At 43.2% G+C, this 21819-nt stretch overlaps 1 protein-coding gene across 3 annotated transcripts; it reads left to right on the top strand.

The window, feature by feature from the left end:
• Positions 1-1505: 1505 nt before the first annotated feature.
• LOC111159721 (tubulin alpha 8) lies at positions 1506-20709 on the top strand. Of its 3 annotated transcripts, XM_022522290.1 has the most exons (5): positions 1506-1686; positions 11952-12174; positions 13667-13815; positions 15280-15960; positions 20397-20709. In XM_022522290.1, the coding sequence occupies exons 1-5, from the start codon at positions 1684-1686 to the stop codon at positions 20688-20690; spliced, it is 1350 nt and encodes a 449-aa protein (XP_022377998.1). In that variant the 5' UTR covers positions 1506-1683; the 3' UTR covers positions 20691-20709. The 3 variants fall into 3 exon arrangements, with proteins under 3 accessions (XP_022377998.1, XP_022377997.1, XP_022377999.1); XM_022522289.1 differs by lacking the exon at positions 1506-1686 and having other exon boundaries at positions 11481-12174; XM_022522291.1 differs by lacking the exons at positions 1506-1686; positions 11952-12174 and adding an exon at positions 12736-12879.
• The last annotated feature ends 1110 nt before the right edge of the window (positions 20710-21819 follow it).

Below are 21819 nucleotides of genomic sequence, written 5' to 3'. Positions count from 1 at the left end.
TATACCACATTTTCTTTATTCTTCAGTTGTTAGACATTTGGGCTCTCTCCATAGTTTGGCTATTGTTGATAATGTTGCTATAAACATGGAGGTGCATGTACCCCTTTGTATCTGTAATTTTGTGTCCTTTGAGCAAATATCTAAGGTCATCTAGCTACTTTTGATGGGGAGAACAACACAATCCTTGCCTTTAAGGTGTTCCAATTTTGTAGGAATGTTGAAACACATGCACACCCACATATATCTAGAATTCTAAGTGGAGAGTGCTAAATGTAATGGAAGAAGTAATGGAATACGCTATGGGATTTGGAAGAGAAAGAAATACATAGTCATTATCCTTTATTGAGCATTTACCTAATGCTTGGGAGTTAGCTTAATCATGATTCTCAGTTTTCAGGATCTTACATTATAAGAGACAAAAATTCAACTCATAATCCAATAAATACTGTATGTATCAGTGGGTATACTGTATGTATTAGTACTTTGGTCAAAGCAACTCTGTGTTGTAGTGTCTTGCAGAAAAGCCATGAATTTGCCTGGAGTGACTTGATGGTTGGTGGTCAGATGCCTGAGAAAAGTGGGATGTGAGACTGGGTTTCATATTTCAGCAGAGATTGATTGGTCTCTGCTGAGGAAAGTGGATGGAGGTTTAATAATGTTTTCAAAATCTGAAGTGTAAAGAGAAGGGCTCATACCAAGGCCAGACCCAGTTGCTCCTAGCCATCTCCAACTAGTAGGGGAAATCCCTTGCCCTTCAACGTCCTGTGGCCCCCAAGAGGAGGCCCTATTATTGGGCAAAGAGGAAGCCAGATCCCTGACATCGCTTAGTACATTCTGGGCTTAAATGTAGGAAGAGGGAGTGATGATAAATGGATCAAGAAAGAGATTTGAAAATAATGGTGGAAGAGTGATGTATACCGATAGAGCAGTAGAAACAGAAACAGCTTAAGTATTGAGGACCTGCTGTGTACCTGGAGCTTTATGGTTTTATACATGTTATCTCAGGTAATTCCCCAGTAACCACATAGTCTTTGATGGAAGTAGAAAGAGGTTACTAGACCAGAGACTCAGCAACTTGCTCAAGCATAGACAGGTAAGAAGCAGAGCTGAGCCTGGAAGCTTACTCCTCCTAGCAGTGAGACCCGCACTCTCCTGGGTTTAGGATGACTGCCGTCAACTAAACCCCAATCAGGTGGCTAGTGATTGGCGGCAGGAAGAGAATGAAAGTTTGGGCAGTGACGAACATTTTGTCTAGCAGCACTTTTACATTTCTTTTCTAAGCAGCTTTCCAGCTAATGGCCGGTCATACAGACTATGAGTGCGCCTTGGTAATAGGACTGGGCTAGGCTCCCCCACGGAGCCACGGAATCGCTGGGAACCTAACCGCGGAATTCTCAGCAGGAGCAGCAGCGGAAGATGCCGAGGGTCGACCCAGAGGCGGGGCGGGGCCATCGCGGCTGCCTAGGGATTTGAGCCGGGAGTAGACTGGGAGGAGCAATTGTGACCTGCCCCGGTCCCTCCCCTCCCTGGGCACTGTGATGCAGCAGGGCAGCTGCTGGCCCAGCATGTCTGTCCCCGGCCCCCTCCCGCCCAGTGTGTCACAACAGGGGAGGCGGCTGTATCTAGAGCAGTTGTGGTGGGCAGGCCCAGCTGGGAGGCAAGCCGGCAAGGAGAGCAGCCGCCATGGTGAGCCTTTCCAGGTCCCGGGGCTGGGGGCCAGGGATCTGGGGCGCGGGGCTGGCACCAAGCCGAGAGCCATATCTACGCGGGGGCTAACAGATCCATCGCTTTGGATCTGCGGAGCTTGAAGTCTCTTGGGGTGTCAGTTCAGGGTCGAAGAGGTCCCTGCCCTTGGGCGGAGGACACCCGTGCCAGTACCCTTTTACATAAAGTAGAGACCTGAGGCGAATCGCCCCCCAAAGGGACCTAGGGGAGATTTGCGCAAGCAGGTGAGGAGAGGGAGAATATGGGAAGGAGGCGCCGAAGAGGTGAGATTCTGAGGAATCCCCAGACGGGCAGCTCAGGGACTAGAGTGGGTTAAGTAGGAGACAGTCCAGGGATTCCAGATGGCTGAGGTGGGCTCCGGCGGCTGGGGGAATGGATGCAGTTAGGTCCCCAAATCCAATCAAATGAGACAGAGCCCCAGAATGTGACAGAGGACTTAGGGCATCGCGGTCTCCCCTCGCTTGAGGTCATTTTCCTTTCTTGTCTCTGAATATTCGCTTGGGCTTGTGGGGGGGGGGGCATTTAAAACTTGAATGCTCTCAGCCTCCCAGACACTTGGCACCCACGCCAACTCCCCAGTTTTTCCAGCGGTCGAAATCGGAAGGACTTTGGCGCACAGAAGTCTCCCTCAGAAGGCAAGGGGACCCCAGGACTTCTCTTTTTGTTTACTGTCATGGTTAAAGGCTCAGCGGTGGCTCCTTCTCCACACCCCCCCCCCCCCCCGCTCCCAAAATCTATCCCCTCTTGCAGACGCAGATCCTACTTGGCTAGAGGGGGCTTCTCCAGGCTCTCTAGAATCCTTCCTGTGACCCTCCCCGTTCTCCCCCGGGAGTGGATAAAACCGTTCCCAATCTATTTCCCTGAACACCTGAAAACCCAGAATCTCCTTGCTCAGAGACCTGCTATTTTGGTAGAGAAGGGGTGGATTGGGAGAGTTGGGTGGAGGAGGGGGACAGAATAAGCAATCCAATGTCAGGTTCTCTGGGCACTCTTGCTCTAGGTGTCAGCGATCAAGCAGGGCAGGCTAGAAAACCCTCCTCACCCAGCCTCTGCTCTTTTTGGAAAGTGCCCAGGGCCTCTAGCTCTGGCTCCAGCTCTGTTTCTAGCTAGAGGTCTGTGCAGCAGCCTCTCTCTCTGGAGCATGCTCCCAGACCCACCTGGGAGCTTTAAGAACTTGGGGGGATATTGGTGATAGTGGCCAAAGGAATCGACTCCTGTCTGAGGCCCCTCATGTGAGGCCATAGAAGAAGCCCAGAGAAGAATTTTGACTCCTGGCTCTGCAGCTAGCTTCAAGAAGTTTGATTAACCTCATTAGATGGGTTTTCTCAACTACAAAATGGAGAGGGGTTAAGGTTACAATTTCCACAGCTCCATCTAGCTTTACTATTTTAAACTTAATATTGTGGAGAATTTCAAACATATACAAAAGGGAAGAAAATGGTATAATGAACCCCAGTGTATGCCTCATCCAATTTCGACAATTATTTACTTATGACAAATCTTGCTTCATTTATTCCCCTTTCCCTCACTTCCTATTATTCTGAAGGAAATCCTAGGCATACTCAAAATTTGATATTTAATATTTATACTATCTAGTATGTAGTGCTTTATAATTTTCAAAGTGCTTTCTTTTGCATGTTTTAACTTTGACCTGAATGCTATAGTGACTCTCAGAATAGAGCCTTAAAGGAGACTTACAAGGGAGCCAAGGATTGTAATTATTGACTATGTATTCAATAGGAAAGTTTCTGAAAATATCTAGTAAATAAAAATTTTAAACAGTAAAACCTTATTTTAAATGTGGCTGTTTAACTGAAAACCTATGGTTGAATATTTTGAGAAGGGATTTTTTATTTATTTTGAAACTGAATTTTGTATAGCAGGTTGTGTTTGAAATATTTGATTACATGGGCAGCATTGTCTTAATGGGAAAACATTTTTTTTTTTTTTTGGAAAACATTTTTTATTGGCCATTTCCTACTCATAGAACCTCTTTTTAAAAATCTCTTTACTCATTCATGAAAGGCTAGAATGATCCATCTAATAAATGAAGACCCAAAGAATTCCACCCTTGGAGAAAGGATTTTGCTTCCTTTAACAGATTGGCTCAGGCAGCCATCCTCCAGGATTCCCTTCTCTTGTGAGGGTTGGAGGGAGAAGGCTACTTCTGTCTTAAGAAGAATTAGATTAAGCATTTCTGTAGGTTTTGAGTAAGAAATGTATAACTAATCCTATAACTGAGCATCCCAATCTGCTCCCAGTGGCCTTCCAGTAAGTAGTTCTGGGAACTGAGACTAGGACACCTTTGGGGAAAGTGGTATGGAGACTCCTGGCCAGGTGCCCCAAGCCAAGCCTGTGTCAACGATACAAGGGTACAGAGAAAGTGTCTGGGTTTATGGGGAGGTGAGAATATCTGCAGCACAGTCTCCTTAATTGCATTTCTTCTGAACAAGGGAGCACCGATTCAGATGGGGATAGGCATGAAGTGGCAACAAAGAGCTTGTTTCCTCAAGAAAAAAAGTAGAGGGGAGAGTGTTTGGGGGATGAGGTGGACACTGCTTCTGTGTATGCAGTCCTCTGCAAACTGCCCCCATGTAGGCAGGCATGGCTGAGCTCTGCAGGGTCCATACTTATTTTCTGACCTCAGACCACTTCTAGAGTCACTGCTGCCTCTGCCCTTCCCATTACTAAACACAGATTCCCCCAGACGTTGTGGGGGTCTATGGCTCTGAGTAACAGAGGAGCCCTGATGAACAGAACTTCCCTCTGCAGTGGCTAGGGCAAAGGTGCTGGCTAAATGAGGAGGAGTTTTCATAGGAAGCTTCAGGCTCAAGTCAGGCCCATGTAGAGCTAGAGGGCTATTGCTGTTGCTGAGTGTCCTTTCGGGGGGTGGGGGGCCTCCTGAGTGACCTTGAGAGGAAGATGAAAAGTTAAAAATAACTTCTGAGGGGGAAATAGCTGGTGAATTCAGGACCGGTGATAGGGGGTGGGTGGACCCAATTGCTTCTTCCTTGGGGGAGAAAGAGGACCAACTGCTCCTTTTCCCTTTGGCTGCCAAGGGACCAGTAATGCTATCTGTGGCCTTTGTGGTTGACATTTCCACTGTCTGTGTCTTCCTGTTAGAATTTCTCCCAGATAATGAGAGAATGGGAAAATGAAATGGGTGCTATGTACCAGATTAAAACTCCTTAGCTGTCTCTCACACTTGTCCCCAAAGTCAGCTAACGCCTAAGGGCCTTCGGACACCAATAGGTCTCTTAGGCTGGGAGTCTATTTACTTCACATTCCTGCCATTCCTAAAGGTGGTCTTAATGTCATCGCTATTGCTGCCCTAAATGCAGTGCCTATAATCCAAGACCCCTCTCTGGAACCTCTTTCACTCACTGATGTTAATTTAGGTCAAGCTTTTTTCTTGCTTTTTCTGGCTTGCTATCTATTCTTTGTTCTGAGTGATTCTAAATATGCTGTAATTGAAGGTCTTTGAGCAGAGATAATTCAAGCAATCTTTAATGAGTCACAATTCTTCTTACTTTAGTTATTCCTCCATAACACTGTGGATCTACTTTTTATTAGTAGACCACATCTTTGACCTAGATTCTAAAATATAGGTGATTTATTAGCCCAGCCTGACCACTAGACATAATTTGGTGTAATGATATGCTTCTGAAAGCAGCTGTGTGGCATTTGACCACATTGGTGCTCAAGAGATGTGGACTGGTTTCAGGTTTTCATGTGTCATATACCACTGGTCTGTTCCTTTCCTAGATAATATGCCAGTTTTATTGTTTTATGATACTTCAAAATGATTTTTGAAGCTACAAATCTCCTTCCACAGAGGGTCTTAATTGGCTGATTTTAGTCATCTGAGAACAAAATAAAAGGGAATGACTAATATTAAAATAGAAATAATATAAGATTGATGTATGAAAAGGTTTCTTATAGTGGAATTATAATAGGGCTGTAAAGTTTTAGAAATTCTTTTTTGATATTCTGCAAAACATAGGTTCCCCTCCCCATGGAAGATGAAGGTAGGTGGCACAGATGTCTCATCTGTTCTGCTTTTCATGAGCCTACACATCAGGCAAGCTGCATGATTTGTGGGCCTTGCCCTAAGTTTTCCTGCCTCTTGTTAACATTGCTCCTAAGCTCAACTAATGCTCAACTAAGCTCAAAATGATCATTTTGACATGTTTTTAAAATTCGTCAAGGTCGCTGCAAATATTCCTGTTCCAGGAAACCAAGCCAGAGTTGTTTTTTTCTCCTTTAACTCCCATTGTCTCTTCAGCACTGCCTACTCTTTTGTTAAATAGATTATAAGACCCCCTCAGTGCAGAGTTTTCATTCTAATCATCCCTATATTTGTTAAGCACCCACTACAAGCACTGTGCTTGTTACCGGGGATGTACTGAGTAAGCAGGGGTTCCTTGCCCACACAAATCTTTTTCTCTCTGCTAGGAAGTCAGAAAATTGAACAAGCAGCTATAATAGGGTGTGATAAATACAATAATAGAGAAGAAGTGGATCTTGGGAACACATATTAGGGACCCTGTGCTGGTTTGTGGTTTCCCAGACTTCCTGTATGAAGTGAATTTAATGAGTAGGAGGAGTAGGAGTTAGCCTAGTACCTTTCCATACCTTCTTACACATAATAACACAATAAACATTTGTTGTAGGAATAAAGAGTGGGTAACTTTTGTAATTATACCAGCACTAGGTCTGTGTAAGGATATGTCATACTTTTCTTGAGGAAAGAAAACTCCTGTATTAGATCTGTCCATCTCCTTCATCTTCACCCTCTGGATTGCGGGGCAGAGAGGTCCAGCAGCACACAGGGGACCCCTTTCACTCACAGCATCCCTGGAGCACAGAAATGGTCTGAGCTCTACAAGCCCAGATTCGAAACGGAACTGAGAGAGAGAAATACTGTGAGAGAAAACATGAGCTCTGATTGGCTAGATAGGGAGATCTGAAATCTGAGTTTGGAGAAAATTTAGGACTTAAATATCCTCTGCTGGGTCAGCTTCTTCTATACTTTGGCCCCCTCCCTGTCCTTGTACACATCAGCCCTGAAAAAAGATTCTTGGTTCTATGACAGAAGGATGACCCATTTTCAAAGAGGCTGCCACCATAAGCCATTCTGTTTCTTTCTGCACTGAGCTTTTTTCTGTTTGGAGTTTTGCTATACAAGCTTGGCCTTGCTATATACACTATCAGGCTTGCGTGGATGTAGATGCGGGCACACCCCAGGGCCCTGGAAGTTCAGAGTGCAAGTGAGGCTGGAGGTTGTGTGATGTAAAGGAAAGAACTCAGGCTGAGGTCAGAAGACCTGGGTTCCAGTCTGGGCTCCTGCTGCAGAGCTATGAAATCTCGAATTTGTCCCTTTAACTTTCTCAGCCTCAGATTTTTCATCTGTAAAATGGGGAGGGAATTATATTTGGTGACCCACGAGGCCAGTATAGTTCTAGTGTCCTAAACATTTACAGTTGACATAGCATCCCTGGTTATCCCAGATAGATGACCTCTCTTCAGCATGAGGGGTAACCTCACAAGGCCAACAGCACTGGGTCTGCTCTGTGTTTATCTATGTAGAACTTCCAGGGAGGGAGATGGGGATGGTGATCAGGCAGTGACTGGAGAAGACTAGCTCCGTGCACTGACAAATTAGTTCTTTTTTTTTTTTTTTTTAATTTTATTTATTTATTTGACAGACAGGGATCACAAGCAGGCAGAGAGGCAGGCAGAGAGAGAGGAGGAAGCAGGCTCCCCGCTGAGCAGAGAGCCCGATGTGGGGCTCGATCCCAGGACCCCGGGGTCATGACCTGAGCTGAAGGCAGAGGCTTTAACCCACTGAGCCACCCAGGCACCCCTGAAAAATTAGTTCTTAATATTGTTAGTTGAATAATGACTAAGTGAAATGGGACAGGAAGAGCCTGGGCCCTGCAGGATAAGATAATTATGGTGAATGGAATCTTTACTCCCATTCTTCCTGTAGTTCCTTTCTTTAATTTTTTTCTTTTGAGTGTGAAAAAATTTTAATGCCATCCATACATATATGATCTAGATTTAATAATAATAATTATCATTTTTCTGCCATTTTTATTTTATCTGCTCTGTTTGTTGAAGTATTTTAAAGTAAAATACAGACATCATGGCATTTTGCCCCAAATGCTTTGGAAGTGACCCTCAAAAACTAATGATGTACTCTATGTTGGCTAACTGAACATAATAAAAAAAAAGTACTCTAAAAAATAAGGACATTGTTATACCTAAATATACTTTCATTATCATGCTTAACAAAATTAATCAATTTCTCTAATTGTCTCCCAAATAATTTTGATTTGTTCAAATCAGAATTCAGGCAAAGTGCACATACTACGTGTGGACTTGTGTTTCTTGAGTTTCTTTTGATATGGAACAATCTCTCCTATCATCTTTATTTTTCATGAACTAAAAAGATTGTATCAATTGCCCTGTAGAATGTTTCACCTTCTGGATTTATTTTATTGTTTTCTCATGATGTCACTTATCACTCAGAACCTGGTGTTTTCTACCATTTGAAAACTAGATTTAAAGTGTTTAATAGTGCAGCGGCTCTTTCTGCCCATGGGTCCTTTTCCTGTGCTTTAATAAACCACAATTTTGCACCAAAAAAAAAAAAAATGTTTAGTAGATTAAGGCTGAGTTTTGTTTGTTTGTTTTAGAGAGTGAATGCAAGAGCAAGACTGAGTGGGGTGGGGAGGGGCAGAGGGAGAGAGAGAGAGAGAGAGAGAGAGAGAATCTTAGGCAGGCTACAAGCCCAGTGCAGAGCACAACGTGGGGCTCGATCTCACAACCCTGCGATCATGACTTCAGCCAAAATCAAGAGTTGCTTAACCAACTGAGCCACTCAGCCATCCCGAGGCTATGCATAAGAATTCCTCAGGGGTGATGTTGTCATGTTGTATCACATCAGGATGTTCTTAATGTCTGGTGCTCTCACTATCAGTACTGTTAAGATTGATCCCCGTGTTTGGCTAACAACTGTTGTGGTTATTTTTTCCCCTTGTAATCTGTAAATTACAGTGATGCTTTAATGCTATGTGAATATCCATTCTTTTCCCATCAACCTTTCACTTAATGGTGTTGGCATCCTTGTCCAAATCAATTACGTGATTAGGGATTGTAATATGGCAACATTTCTTAATATATCATTCCTTGTCCATTTATTAGCTGATATTCTTCAGTTAAAAAAAGAGCTTTCCCTCATAAACCGTGCTATTTGGGGACAAATAAGTTGTTTTCTTTTCTTATTAACACTAAGGAGTTGTGGATTTTTATATACATCCTGTTCCAATCAAGTACCATTATTCTTCTTTTTGGTGCTCATACTGTCTCATCTTTGGCAGTGGAAGTTTCTTCAAGTTGGTTTCTGAGATCTTTTGACGTCATCCCAATCTGTGTTAGCTTCTGTGTTCCAGGCTCATCTTGTATGTTCCTTGCCCCAGACTTAGAACTCTTCATTTCTCCCAGGAGCCTGGTTCCTGTTAGTGGGGAATGGTATTGAGGGATCTTCCTTTTCTCTTGATTGGTGTAGCCACTTTTGGGTTTTGGAAGCATCTGAACATATCAGTTATTTCTGAGATTCTTTTATACTTCCAGTTACTCTAAATTAGTTTAACAAGGAAAATAGCTCTTCCTAAGGGGTGTGTATGTGTGTGTATGTGTGTGTGTGAGAGAGAGAGGGAGAGCGAGAGAGCAAGAGCATGTTTGTGAAGACTGGCATATTTATCAGTGTTTGTGAGATTAAAGGGGATAACAAAAAGGGTTATATCATTGATATCACCATATTGGTAGTTTTCTGGTCCCAAAGAGGCCTTACTCTTCCTCCCATGACCTCTGATCTTTCTGAAATATCCCTGCATTCTTGCTGAAAAAGAGTGTTCCAGAAGGAAGGGCTGACTGGAGAGCAAATAGCACCACAGACAGACCTGGAGGATAGTTGGGGTATGGTGGTGGTTGGTGGGGGAGGGCAAAGCTCAGAAGACTGAGGGTGAGGGCCACAGAGGATTCTGTCAACTGGAATGTGATCCATAGGATCAGATATTTTTTTAGGTCTCTCCAAATTCCTATCAGCTTTAGACACCTCTTTAGGAAGTCATGGCTGCCTGGATATGAAAGATGTGGACTGATTAACAACACACTGGTTGTGGGGTGGTTTCTGGGTGTAGGACACTCTTTTAAAGTCTGAATTAAGACCCAAGGTAAAGGCAGAAAATAGACCTTACAGTAAAGGTGAGTAGAATGGGGACCTGGAGTCTCTAACTTTCCACCTGTGTTTCTTCTGGGTGGAGAATAAAGCTACAAGGTATTATCATAATGAAAATAATAATGGTAAAGGCAAAAACAACATAATCATGGTTAACTTATTATTTTCATTAAAAATTTTTCTTTAAAAGATTTTATTTATTTGACACAGAGAGGGTGAGGGAGACAGAGAGACAGAGAGCAAGCACAGAAGGGGGAATGGCAGGCAGGGGAGAAGCAGGCTTTCCACTGAGCAAGGGGCTCAATCCCAGGACCCTGGGACTTGATCCCAGAGTCCTGGGATCATGACCTGAGCCAAAGGCAGCTATTTAACCGACTGAGCCACCCAGGTGCCCCTAATTTACTATTTTCAGATGAGGCAAAATTAGTTAACTCAGCCAAGGTCACACAGCATAGCAAGTAAATTGAGAAGGCGAGATTTAAATGCTGGGGTGTGGACAACTTTGTGAGTGGAACCTTTCTCTGGCCATCAGACTCATGGAAATGTAGCTGGGCTGTATTCCCAGATAGGGCTATGTTACATACTGGCTGCTGTGAACACCCGTGCTCTATGCTCCCTAAGGCAAGGGCAGGTGTAAGATAGGTACTCAGTCTAAAATTGAATTAGGGAGTAATGGGTCCTGGCACCTCTGGCTCTTTGAGGTGTTATTCGGGGTAGCTGCCCTGTTCCCTTGCCCAGAGAACCTACAGGTTCCCTCCGGCTCCATGTGTTTCAATGCCCAGCCAAATTTTCTGGAGGCTTTGCTCCTGGCTTGGGTTACCTAGCTGGAAAATGCCAGGTCGGGTCATGGATAAGAATAGAAACCCACGGATGAAGCACATGCTTCCCATCTGGACTCTAGCAGGCCTCACAGGCACAGATCCACTTTGTGTTGGCCACTGCTTCCTCATTGGTGGGATATATGGAGGTGATGTGATCATGATTTCTGGTGAAACCCCAGCTTCTATTAATACACAGACATTCATATTCTCTCTCTCTCTTTCTTTCTGCCACCCACACACCCACACACCCACCCATTCTCATCCTCAACTATTAGTATTATGATAAATCAGGTAATTATGGCTTCATACCAGAGTAACAAAGAGGTAAGGACCCTCTAAAGGTCAGCTTTAATATGTGGCCTGACATAGACAAGGGAGCAAATTACGGTAGTTACAAAGAAATTTTCCAGCTTCAGTGAGGAACCTAATTTAGGTTCCCAACAAATTATGCACTCTCAACTCTCCTTTGCTGATGTAACAGTCTTTTCTTTTTCCTACATTTGTAGCCAGAACACTAAAGACACTCATGATACCTAGTTATAAAGTATTTTCCTTCCATGAGAGTTTATCTGCTTTATGATATTCTGAGACTCTGAGTGTGTGTGTGTGTGTGTGTGTGTGTGTGTGCATGAGAAAGAGAGGGAGAGGGAGGGAGATGAATGGAGGGAGAGGGAGAGGGAGAGAGAGAGAAAGAGAGAGGCTGTTGTCTAGGAAGGTCAGGGCTTAGGCATGAATATGAATGCTGCCACTGTGTATGCTAGGGAATTTATGGACAGTTTCTGCTGTTATCACTGATTCATCCTTTGACCTCCTTCATCAGCACAGGAATTTCATGGTTTGGAATTAGCCCCTTGTTTTATGAGTATAGCTGCCCTCTTTTTCCTTTTCTTGGAACAAAGGATTAACCTGGGAAACAAACTTCGGAGCAAGCCATAAAACTGATTCTTCCTCAGAGCCAAGTCTCAGTCCAGACTGAGGGGGTTAGGGTTAGACACCTGACACCTCAGATCCCACCTGGTTTTATATGGCATGGTTGGAGGGATGGATATCCTGCGAGTTGAATGCTAGGGAGAGACAAGTCCTCAGATGTGCAGGATATAGCACAAGGGCATAACCAAGGCCTAGGACTCTCTGACCTTGATTCTGCACTCTCCTCACAGCGGGAGTGCATATCAGTCCACGTGGGTCAAGCAGGAGTTCAGATTGGCAATGCCTGCTGGGAGCTCTTCTGTCTGGAACATGGCATCCAGGCAGATGGCACCTTTGGTGTCCAGGCCAGCAAGGTCAACGACGATGACTCATTCACCACCTTTTTCAGTGAAACTGGAAATGGGAAACATGTGCCTCGGGCTGTCATGGTAGATCTGGAGCCTACTGTAGTAGGTGAGTATGGGCTAGGATCCTTTCTACAGCAAACAACATGAAGCTGCAGAGCCTTTGGTCCATGATAGCTAAGGAAGCAGAATCTCTAACTGGAAGGTGGGGGTGGCTCAGCTAGAACCTCCCCACCCCACCCCACACTTACTTCTGTCAATTTCTTGAAATCTCCACAGTCTGGTGGAGTCTCACAATAGAGAAGACAGATCTCTGCTCCCCCATTACAGCTGTAACCTATGCAGAACAAAATACCCTGTACTTAAAACCCTTAAACCTGTTGAGAAAGATCCAAATTGAGAGAGTCTTAACTATGTGCTAAGGGTAGAAAAATAAAATAGTAGAAAAATAAAAATAATTTTAGGAATTACGAGAGGTCTCCAAATAGTCAATTTTCCAAAGTATAGGTTTCTGATTCTATAATAATTGCAGTCTTTTCTCATGGGTCTCTATAACCTTGAAATATCTTACACAAAATGAAATAATAGCAGACACATTCTTTAAAGCCAGAGGTTGCTGCAGTTCTAGAAGGAACCTCCTCTGGATCCTAGAAAACAGACTTGTGTTGGAACAGGGTTCTTGGTGCTTCATCTTTCCCCTGAGTTCTCTCCACCACCCCGGCATCATTTACCTTGGGTATGATTCCTGGGTCAATCCTCAGCTTAACATCAGGATTTCCTCAGCTTCAGCGCTGGTTCACCAAGCAAGGGATGGGTAAGTCTCACAGAGATATCTGGGCTAATGTCTGTAATGCCTAAACACTAATTTCTAGGGGCAACAGATTACAGGTACACAACCCTGGGATACTTTGTACAAATATAAAATGTGCAGATTACCCTCCCAGGCACTATGCAAATGAGGGATTTCCCTGGGTGGGGGCATAGAGGAACTCTGAAGAAAAGAGGACATGTAGTTGGGGCTTGATACATCTTGGTCTGCCATATATCTACTTTGTGTGGACCCTTCTAGGACCTGGAGCATAGCTCTGCTTCAAAGTCATTCTAAAATATCTCTAGTGCCTGACATATATTAGCTTAGGAGTGGGACAATTCCTGGGAAAGCAGATCCCCTGGAACCTTTCTCTGTATCCCTAGAACATTTTGGTGCAAATGAAATTGGGTTAAAGTTTTGGGTAACCTTGCAGCATGAAAGAAAAAACAAAAAGGAAGACTTAAGGGGCCAAGGTAGAAAGAAGAAGGAGCAATCAGCTTTGGTGTTTGGTGAACTTTGTGAACCTAATGCTTTTAGAAGTTCCTGCCAGCAGAGCAGAAAAGCTTCTCTTTGCCTGAGTCACAGGCTTCTGTTTCTATTAGTGCCTATGTTACCCTGGAATTCTCTCAACCTTTTGCAGATTTATTATAGGGTTGTCTGGTTTTACCTCAGTGGAGTTTTACAGGTAGAGGAAATGGAGACCCAGAAAAGTATTATATGATATTTAATGAGGGATGCATCTCCTCTATAAACAATGTGGTAAGACCTGATGGTTTCTGTCTCTTGGTAGATGAAGTTCGGGCAGGAACCTACCGTCAGCTCTTCCATCCAGAGCAGTTGATCACAGGGAAGGAGGATGCAGCTAACAACTATGCCCGGGGCCACTACACAGTGGGCAAGGAGAGCATCGACCTGGTGCTGGACCGCATACGGAAGCTGGTAAGTATGAACAAGTGTAGGGAATTGATGAGTCAGGCTAAAAGAGACAGAATAAGTGGAAGCATATGGCCCCTGGTCTACAGAATAGAGCTCCTAAGATTTGGGAATTTTTGCTTATGTTCTGTAAGAAGCATTCACAGGGATGATGCCCCTTCCTCCACCTGGACATCATGAACTACCCTACAAGCCAATGCCTTACTAAATCTTATCAGTACTATATGGTAGTATCTGGAGGAAATTCCAGGTATAAAGAAGGCTAGCTCTTTGCTTGTTGGGAGCATAGGTTAACACAGAATTTAACTTGGAAGAGGAGAGGAAGAGATTGTTGATACTTTTGAGCACTTACAAATGCCATTACAAATATCAATTAGATACATTCCTTCACTTAATTCCTTTAATAATGATACACAGAAAGTCATTTACCTGTACTTTACAATGAAGAAATTGAGGGCCAGTGTGGCTCAATAATTTAGCTGGATCACACAACTAGAAAGTGGCAGAGTTGGGATTTAAATCAGGTTGTTTTGGCTAGAAAGCACTGAGTTGTATGGTGGGCCACTTTATTGCCTTGAGCTTTCATTTCCTTATCTTTACAATGGAAATGGTTGGACTTAATCAGGGGTTCTTGGGAGCTAAAGGTGCCAAATTTTTGTATATGTTCACTTTTTCTGTTTAGTGGAGGGCTCACAGGGGTTATCTGTCTCAAAGCTCTCTGTGGGCCCCAAAAGTTTAGAATAAGTATCATAGATCATACCCAATGAAAAATTTGTGACTGTCCGAATTCTCTTGGTTCTCATAAAAGCTAACATTGAGTACTTACTACATATCAAGTCTTTGCTCAGCATATCATGCTATCTCATTTGATAATCACAATAACCTTGTGAGATGAGGTTTTTTTTTTTTTGTTTTTTTTTTAAATTGCCCTACTTTAGTCAGGAAGAAACAGTGATCTGGAGAGGTTCAATAACTTGCTTAAGTTTTTACAACTGGGAAATGACAAAATTCATACTAAAACTCAGGTTCTCTGACTCCATTTATATCTCTGAAATTTGTACACTGAGCCACCTTTCAAGGTGGGGCTGAGATGTATAGTCAGCAGCTCCCACAAAACCAATGACAAGGGCAGGGAAAATGGGCAAGGAGTTGGGGTTCTCAAAGGGCAAAGCTATTAACCACTGTGGTTCTGAAATTCTTATTCCTGGTTCAACCAAGCCACTGGGCTGGAGCCTTCCATATACCTAGTGGCATGTACCTGTGCAGTTTGCCACCCTATATATTTTAGCTAGTCCTCTCAAGATCAACCCAACTCCTTTTATCTTACTTCTTCAAGACTGTTTTGATTTTACTGACATAAAAATGTTAAGGAATAGAGTGGGGGCAGATAGGATTGCCTGCCTTTGTTCACATGAGAGTATTCTCATAAACTTGTCTTCATGGTTTCTTCTCATGTTTGACTCTCCCCAGACAGATGCCTGCTCTGGCTTGCAGGGCTTTCTGATCTTCCACAGTTTTGGAGGGGGCACTGGCTCTGGCTTCACTTCTCTGCTGATGGAACGGCTCTCCCTAGATTATGGCAAGAAGTCCAAGCTAGAGTTTGCTATATACCCAGCCCCTCAGGTCTCTACTGCAGTGGTGGAGCCCTACAACTCCATTCTGACCACCCACACCACACTGGAACATTCAGATTGTGCTTTTATGGTGGACAATGAAGCCATCTACGACATCTGCCGCAGGAACTTAGACATCGAGCGCCCCACCTATACCAACCTCAACCGCCTCATCAGCCAGATTGTGTCCTCCATCACTGCCTCTCTCCGCTTTGATGGGGCCCTTAATGTGGACCTCACTGAGTTCCAGACCAACCTGGTGCCCTACCCCCGCATCCACTTCCCACTGGTCACTTATGCACCCATTATATCTGCTGAGAAAGCCTATCATGAACAACTCTCTGTGGCTGAGATAACCAGCTCCTGCTTTGAGCCCAACAGCCAGATGGTGAAGTGTGACCCAAGACATGGGAAGTACATGGCCTGTTGCATGCTCTACCGGGGGGACGTGGTACCTAAGGATGTGAATGTCGCTATTGCCGCCATCAAGACCAAGAGGACTATTCAGTTTGTAGATTGGTGTCCCACAGGCTTTAAGGTGAGAGCTGATGACTGAGGGAGAATATAGACAATTAGAGAAGCAGGAGGAGATTACCAGGGAGAAGGGAGGAAGATGTGTAAATTCCAGGGTCTTAGATATACAATTCCATGGGAGCTTCAAGCTTTATGGGATGATATGGGGAGAGGGCTTAAGACAAATATAACCATAATTTCATTAGTTCATTCATTTTAGGTAAGAAGAAATTTGAGATTATTGAAAGAAGGGGGAGGAGGACAATTGTGATACTTGGAGGGGCAATACTGCAGTAGGGAGAAGCCTCCTGTTGCTCATACCCTAACATCTGCAAGCATCTCAAAGGTCAGGAAGAAAAGGGCTTTTCTCTAATAAGGAGGAGTGAACAGGCTAGAAAGAACCCATGCAGGCAAGTGGGATGATCAGGATGAATAAGTGGAGGTACCTGTAATCTGACAATAGATCAGAGAATGGAGTTAACCAAGTTATTCAAGTTACCAGAGAGATAAAATTCCCTCCTTTAAAAAAAATGTGTTCCTCTCCCAATTTATTTTTGAAAAATTAAATATTCATCCTGTAAGTCTTAATTAACTTAGAGTGAGGATAAGAAATTTTATGGTGACTATAGGATAGTGAACCACTTATTTTGTGAAGCCCTGACATTTTCCATTAACCAGGAATAAACAGAAGCTGGGAAACCTATTGTAGATCAGGTGTCTGCAATCTGTAAAATGCCAAACTCTGAGGGTTAGTGGGTAGATACAACTTCCTGGGAAAACCCATGGATCTCAGAACTAGTGAATGTTGAGTGTCAGAAGTCACTCCTTTGAGTTGCACTGGTAAGGCATGCCGCTGGCTCTGTGCTTATGAACTGCTTGATCACTTTGCCCTGTGGTCCCATTATCTTTAGTCAGATTCCACTATCAAAGTAGCTACCATCATTTACGTTAGTTAGTAACCCCCAGCCATGCCTTTAATAGTTCAGAGGTTCACTCAGCACCAGGGGTGGTTATACCAGTTGCTAGATATACAGAGATGAACATGCCTGTTCTTCCCTGATGGGACTTACAAAAACAAGGCATCATGTACCAGTCTCTTGACTGACCTATTTGTATATTAGGCTTTGACCGAGCTCATCTCCTTTTGTAGCATTTTTCCTCACTGCTGTACTCCTAGCTATACACACAATCTTTTCCCCCTAGACTACACCAGTTTTTAATCAGTTTTGGTCATTCTTGTGAAAACTGAGGAGATCTTCCAAAATATGGAGTTCTTTTTAAATTTTTAAAATGGAAACAAACAACAAAACAAGCTAGTAGGAAAATAAATAGGAAAAAAGAAAAAATGAGATGTGAGGGTGGTGGGGAATTTACAAAAAAGAGATGCCCCTCATTTTCTCCTTTTATTTTAAGCTGAAGTTTGGGGATTATATCCAGAAAGATAGGTAGGGCTAGCATCTTAAGATGATTTTCAGAAAAGCTCATGTTTGTTAGACTTCATCCTCTCATATCCTCCCCAAGGGTGTTTGTCCCTATTTGACTCAGTTGAAGGGATAATTACTCTTTGAGAGAAGACAGTTAGCTCCAGGTACAAAGTTTTTTGCTGGTCAGGGTCAGATCTAGCAAAATATGTGATACAGCAAAGTTTTATTCATTGTCCTTTTCATTCTCATTTTTGGTCCTTTGTCCCTGTCTCAGCATCACCTCTACCAACAAGATGCTACTTTTGTCTAAAAGGAATGATATAGATGATGTGAATTCATTTAATGGGCTACCCACCTTGGCTATATAGCCTGATGCAACTCCCACTTACATCTCAAGAGGACATGCATTTTATTTTATTTATTTTTTAAAAAAGATTTTACTTATTTTTATTTTATTTTATTTTAATTATTTTTTTTGTTAAATACCTTGATGTATTCTGTTTACTAGTTATATTCTTTGTTTTTTTATTTATTTTCAGCATAACAGTATTCATTGTTTTTGCACCACACCCAGTGCTCCATGCAATCAATCCGTGCCCTTTCTAATACCCACCACCTGGTTCCCCCAACCTCCAACCCCCGCCCCTTCAAACCCTTCAGATTGTTTTTCAGAGTCCATAATCTCTCATGGTTCAGCTCCCCTTCCAATTTCCCCCAACTCCCTTCTCTTCTCTAACCCCCCTTGTCCTCCATGCTATTTGTTATGCTCCACAAATAAGTGAAACCATATGATAATTGTTAAAATGTCTATACTGCCTAGAGCAATCTATACTTTTAATGCCATTCCGATCAAAATTCCACTGGTATTTTTCAAAGAACTGGAGCAAATAATCTAAAAATTTGTATGGAATCAGAAGAGACCCCGAATCACTAAGGAAATGTTGAAAAACAAAAATAAAACTGGGGGCATCACGTTACCTGATTTCAAGCTTTACTACAAAGCTGTGATCACCAAGACAGCATGGTACTGGCATAAAAACAGACACATAGACCAGTGGAACAGAGTAGAGAGCCCAGATATGGACCCTCAACTCTATGGTCAAATAATCTTCAACAAAACAGGAAAAAATATACAGTGGAAAAAAGACAGTCTCTTCAATAAATGGTGCTGGGAAAACTGGACAGCTATATGTAGAAGAATGAAACTCGACCATTCTCTTACACCGTACACAAAGATTTTACTTATTTTTTGACAGAAAGAGAGATCACAAGTAGGCAGAGGCAGGCAGAGAGAGAGGGGGAAGCAGGCTTCCTGTGAAGCAGAGAGCCTGATGCGGGGCTCGATCCCAGGACCCTGAGACCATGACCTGAGCCGAAGGCAGAGGATTATACCCACTGAGCCACCCAGGCACCCTGAGGACATGCGTTTTAAAGCTACGAAATTAAGAGGCTGACAGTTAAGGCATGATGACCCGGGTAGGAGAGCTATTTTTTGGATAGTATTTTGGTTCTCAGTGTCCCTTAAATATTATCATGGTTTGATACTTTCAACTTCTTCCAGTTTCCTACAGTTTTGTTTCTGGGATTAGCTTTGATTTGGGATATGTGTATAGGGAGGAGGGAGATTTCTCAGATAGTGCCCCTAACATCAGATTGGGCTAGGCTTAGCTTATAGGACTCTGTCATGCTATCAGATCTTGGGAATTTGGCTTGTCCAGGCAAAAGTTTTAATTAAGTTTCTTTGATGGAAGTCCTTGCTTTTCTTCTAACCAGCCTCACTCCCCTCAGATGTGGGGCTGGATTAACATTAACACCATCTCCAGGAACTTTTGGATTTTAAAATTTATTGCTCTGGATTATCTCCATGATTTTTTAAAAATTTAAATTCAATTAGCCCAGGTATAGTACATCATTAATTTTTGATATAATGTTCAATGATTCATTAGTTGAACTTAACACCCAGTAATCATCATATCACGTGCCCTCTTTAATTCCCATCACCCAGTTGCCCCATCGCCCCACCCACCTCCCTGATCTTTTTTTTTTTTTTTAAAGATTTTTTATTTATTTTACAGAGATCACAAGTAGGCAGAGAGGCAGACAGAGAGAGGGGGAAGCAGGCTCCCCGCCGAGCAGGGAGCCCGATGCGGGGCTCGATCCCAGCACCCTGAGATCATAACCTGAGCCGAAGGCAGAGGCTTAGCCACTGAGCCACCCAGGTGCCCCCCACCTCCCTGATCTTTTAAACAGACCTTTGCCTTTGGCAGAGAATGTCCCCTAAATTTGTTGACAATATAACTAAGAGAAACTTTACATGACCATGTGGAAAAAGTAAACTTCAAGTCTAAAAATTAATTTGCCTCTAAAGAGGATCTATTTCCCTTTTAAAGATAAACATGTATTGTACACCCCCCCTTAATAATAATCTCACTCACTACTCTTCATTTGTCTACTTGGATCTCCCCCACTAACATTTCTACCTATTACCAGCCCTGTACTCCTCCTTTTCTTTTCTTTTTTAAAAAAATATTTATTTGCTGGGGGGAGGTGCAGAGAGAGAGTGCGAGCGAACAAGCAGGAGAGTGGAAGGCAGAGGGAGAAGCAGACTCCCTGTTGAGCAAGGATCCTGATGTGGGACTTGATCCCAGGACCCCGAGCCGAAAGAAGATGCTTAACTCTCTGAGGGACCCAGTCATCCCTGTTCTCCTCTTTTTCTTTTGCAGTTTTTATTTTGTCTCCAAGTTTTAATTTAAATTCCATCTAGTCTTTTACAGTCTTTAGATTTTATAGCCCTTCTCTTGAATTTGCTTTCGCCCAGTTCTACTCACTTTTAACTTCTCTTCAACACTCACCTCTTTCTACCTGTCCATTTCTCCAAACCTTCGGTTCCTCCTTTTCACATCCAGGCCTGTTCCCATTCCCAGCCCATGGCTGTGTCTTGCTACCACACCGTGTTACCAAGATAACCCCATCTTGAGTTATCTTTTGGCTGTTCTGCATTTTATTTGATTGCTCCTCTTCTTTCTCTGTTCCTCAGGTGGGCATCAACTATCAGCCACCCACTGTGGTGCCAGGAGGGGACCTGGCCAAAGTCCAGCGGGCTGTTTGCATGCTGAGCAACACAACTGCAATTGCGGAGGCCTGGGCCCGCCTGGACCACAAGTTTGACCTCATGTACGCCAAGCGGGCCTTTGTGCACTGGTATGTTGGAGAGGGAATGGAAGAAGGAGAATTTTCTGAGGCCAGAGAGGACCTGGCTGCTCTGGAGAAGGATTATGAAGAAGTGGGAACTGATTCATTTGAAGAAGAAAATGAAGGGGAGGAGTTTTAAATATAACACTTTCCCCTTGGCTGTGTCTCTTTATTTATGCTTCTCCACTCAAAGCACATTTAACTATTCCAAGAATAATAGACTACACTCCTAAGCCCAGCCTAATTTCTGTTTTCCATTGGAAGAGGCATCTGACACCAGTGCCTGGGCGAAAATCGAGGCTGAGTTGTTCAGACCCTCCCTTGGGTAATAGTAGCTTTGTGTCACTAAAAAAAAAAATGAAAGTCACTGTCTCTAGGTTAGGGTGAAGCAGGTTACATGTTGTGAAGAGGCCTAATCAGGATTTTAAATGCTGAATTAGTCTGGGCCCACCCCAAAATGCAGCCTACTGGCTGTGGAAGGATCTGAGCATTGGAAGATTCCAGGAAGAGAGTGGCACTTTTAGAGAGCGAGAAGACAGACACATTTCCTGCCCTTGTAAAAACACAAATAAATGAATGAGATAATTCAGGTAGTGTTAACTGATACAAAGTTAAAAAAAAAAACAAAAAAAACCGTGATGAGGCAAAATTGTCTCGGAGTGCTCCTTTAACCTGGGTAGTCAGGAAAGGCCCCATGGAGACCTGAGCAACAGAAGAGAGCATCATTTGAAATTCTGGAGTTAGAGAATGCTGGACATAGAGTAAAACACAGATGTGGGAACAAGCTTATTGTGAGATGGAGATGAGATCTGAGAACCAAGCTGGGGCCAGAGCGTACTTAGTCTATAGACCATGGTAAGGAGTTCAGATTTTTCTCTAAGTGAAACAAAAATTTGGAAGGTTTAAAGCAGGATATAATATACTTTATATATGTACATACCTTATCTCTAATCCTCCCAACAATCTCAAATGGATATTCTGCTCATTTTATAGATGAAGAAACTGGGGTTTACAGAGTTGATATATTGCACAAAGTAAGAAGAGCTCAGAGATCAGGGACTACTAATTCTATTCTCTTTTGTCTACCCTACACTGTTTCTATGCCTTGGTATCTGTGTCCAGGTTTCAACTGCTGCTTCATAGAATGATGGATGGAGGAGAAATAAAAGTCTATAACACTTACAAAAGAGAGGATGAGTTAATGCATCTTTTCCCTGAAGTTGGCAGCTCTGGTAGGATTTTAGGAAAATCAAAAAACTGTTCTGATG

Source organism: Enhydra lutris, unplaced genomic scaffold (assembly GCF_002288905.1).
Source record: "Enhydra lutris kenyoni isolate GAN:26980312 unplaced genomic scaffold, ASM228890v2 scaffoldscaffold69, whole genome shotgun sequence".
NCBI classification, from domain to species: Eukaryota; Metazoa; Chordata; class Mammalia; order Carnivora; family Mustelidae; genus Enhydra; species Enhydra lutris.
This window is presented reverse-complemented; position numbering and strand designations above follow the sequence as displayed.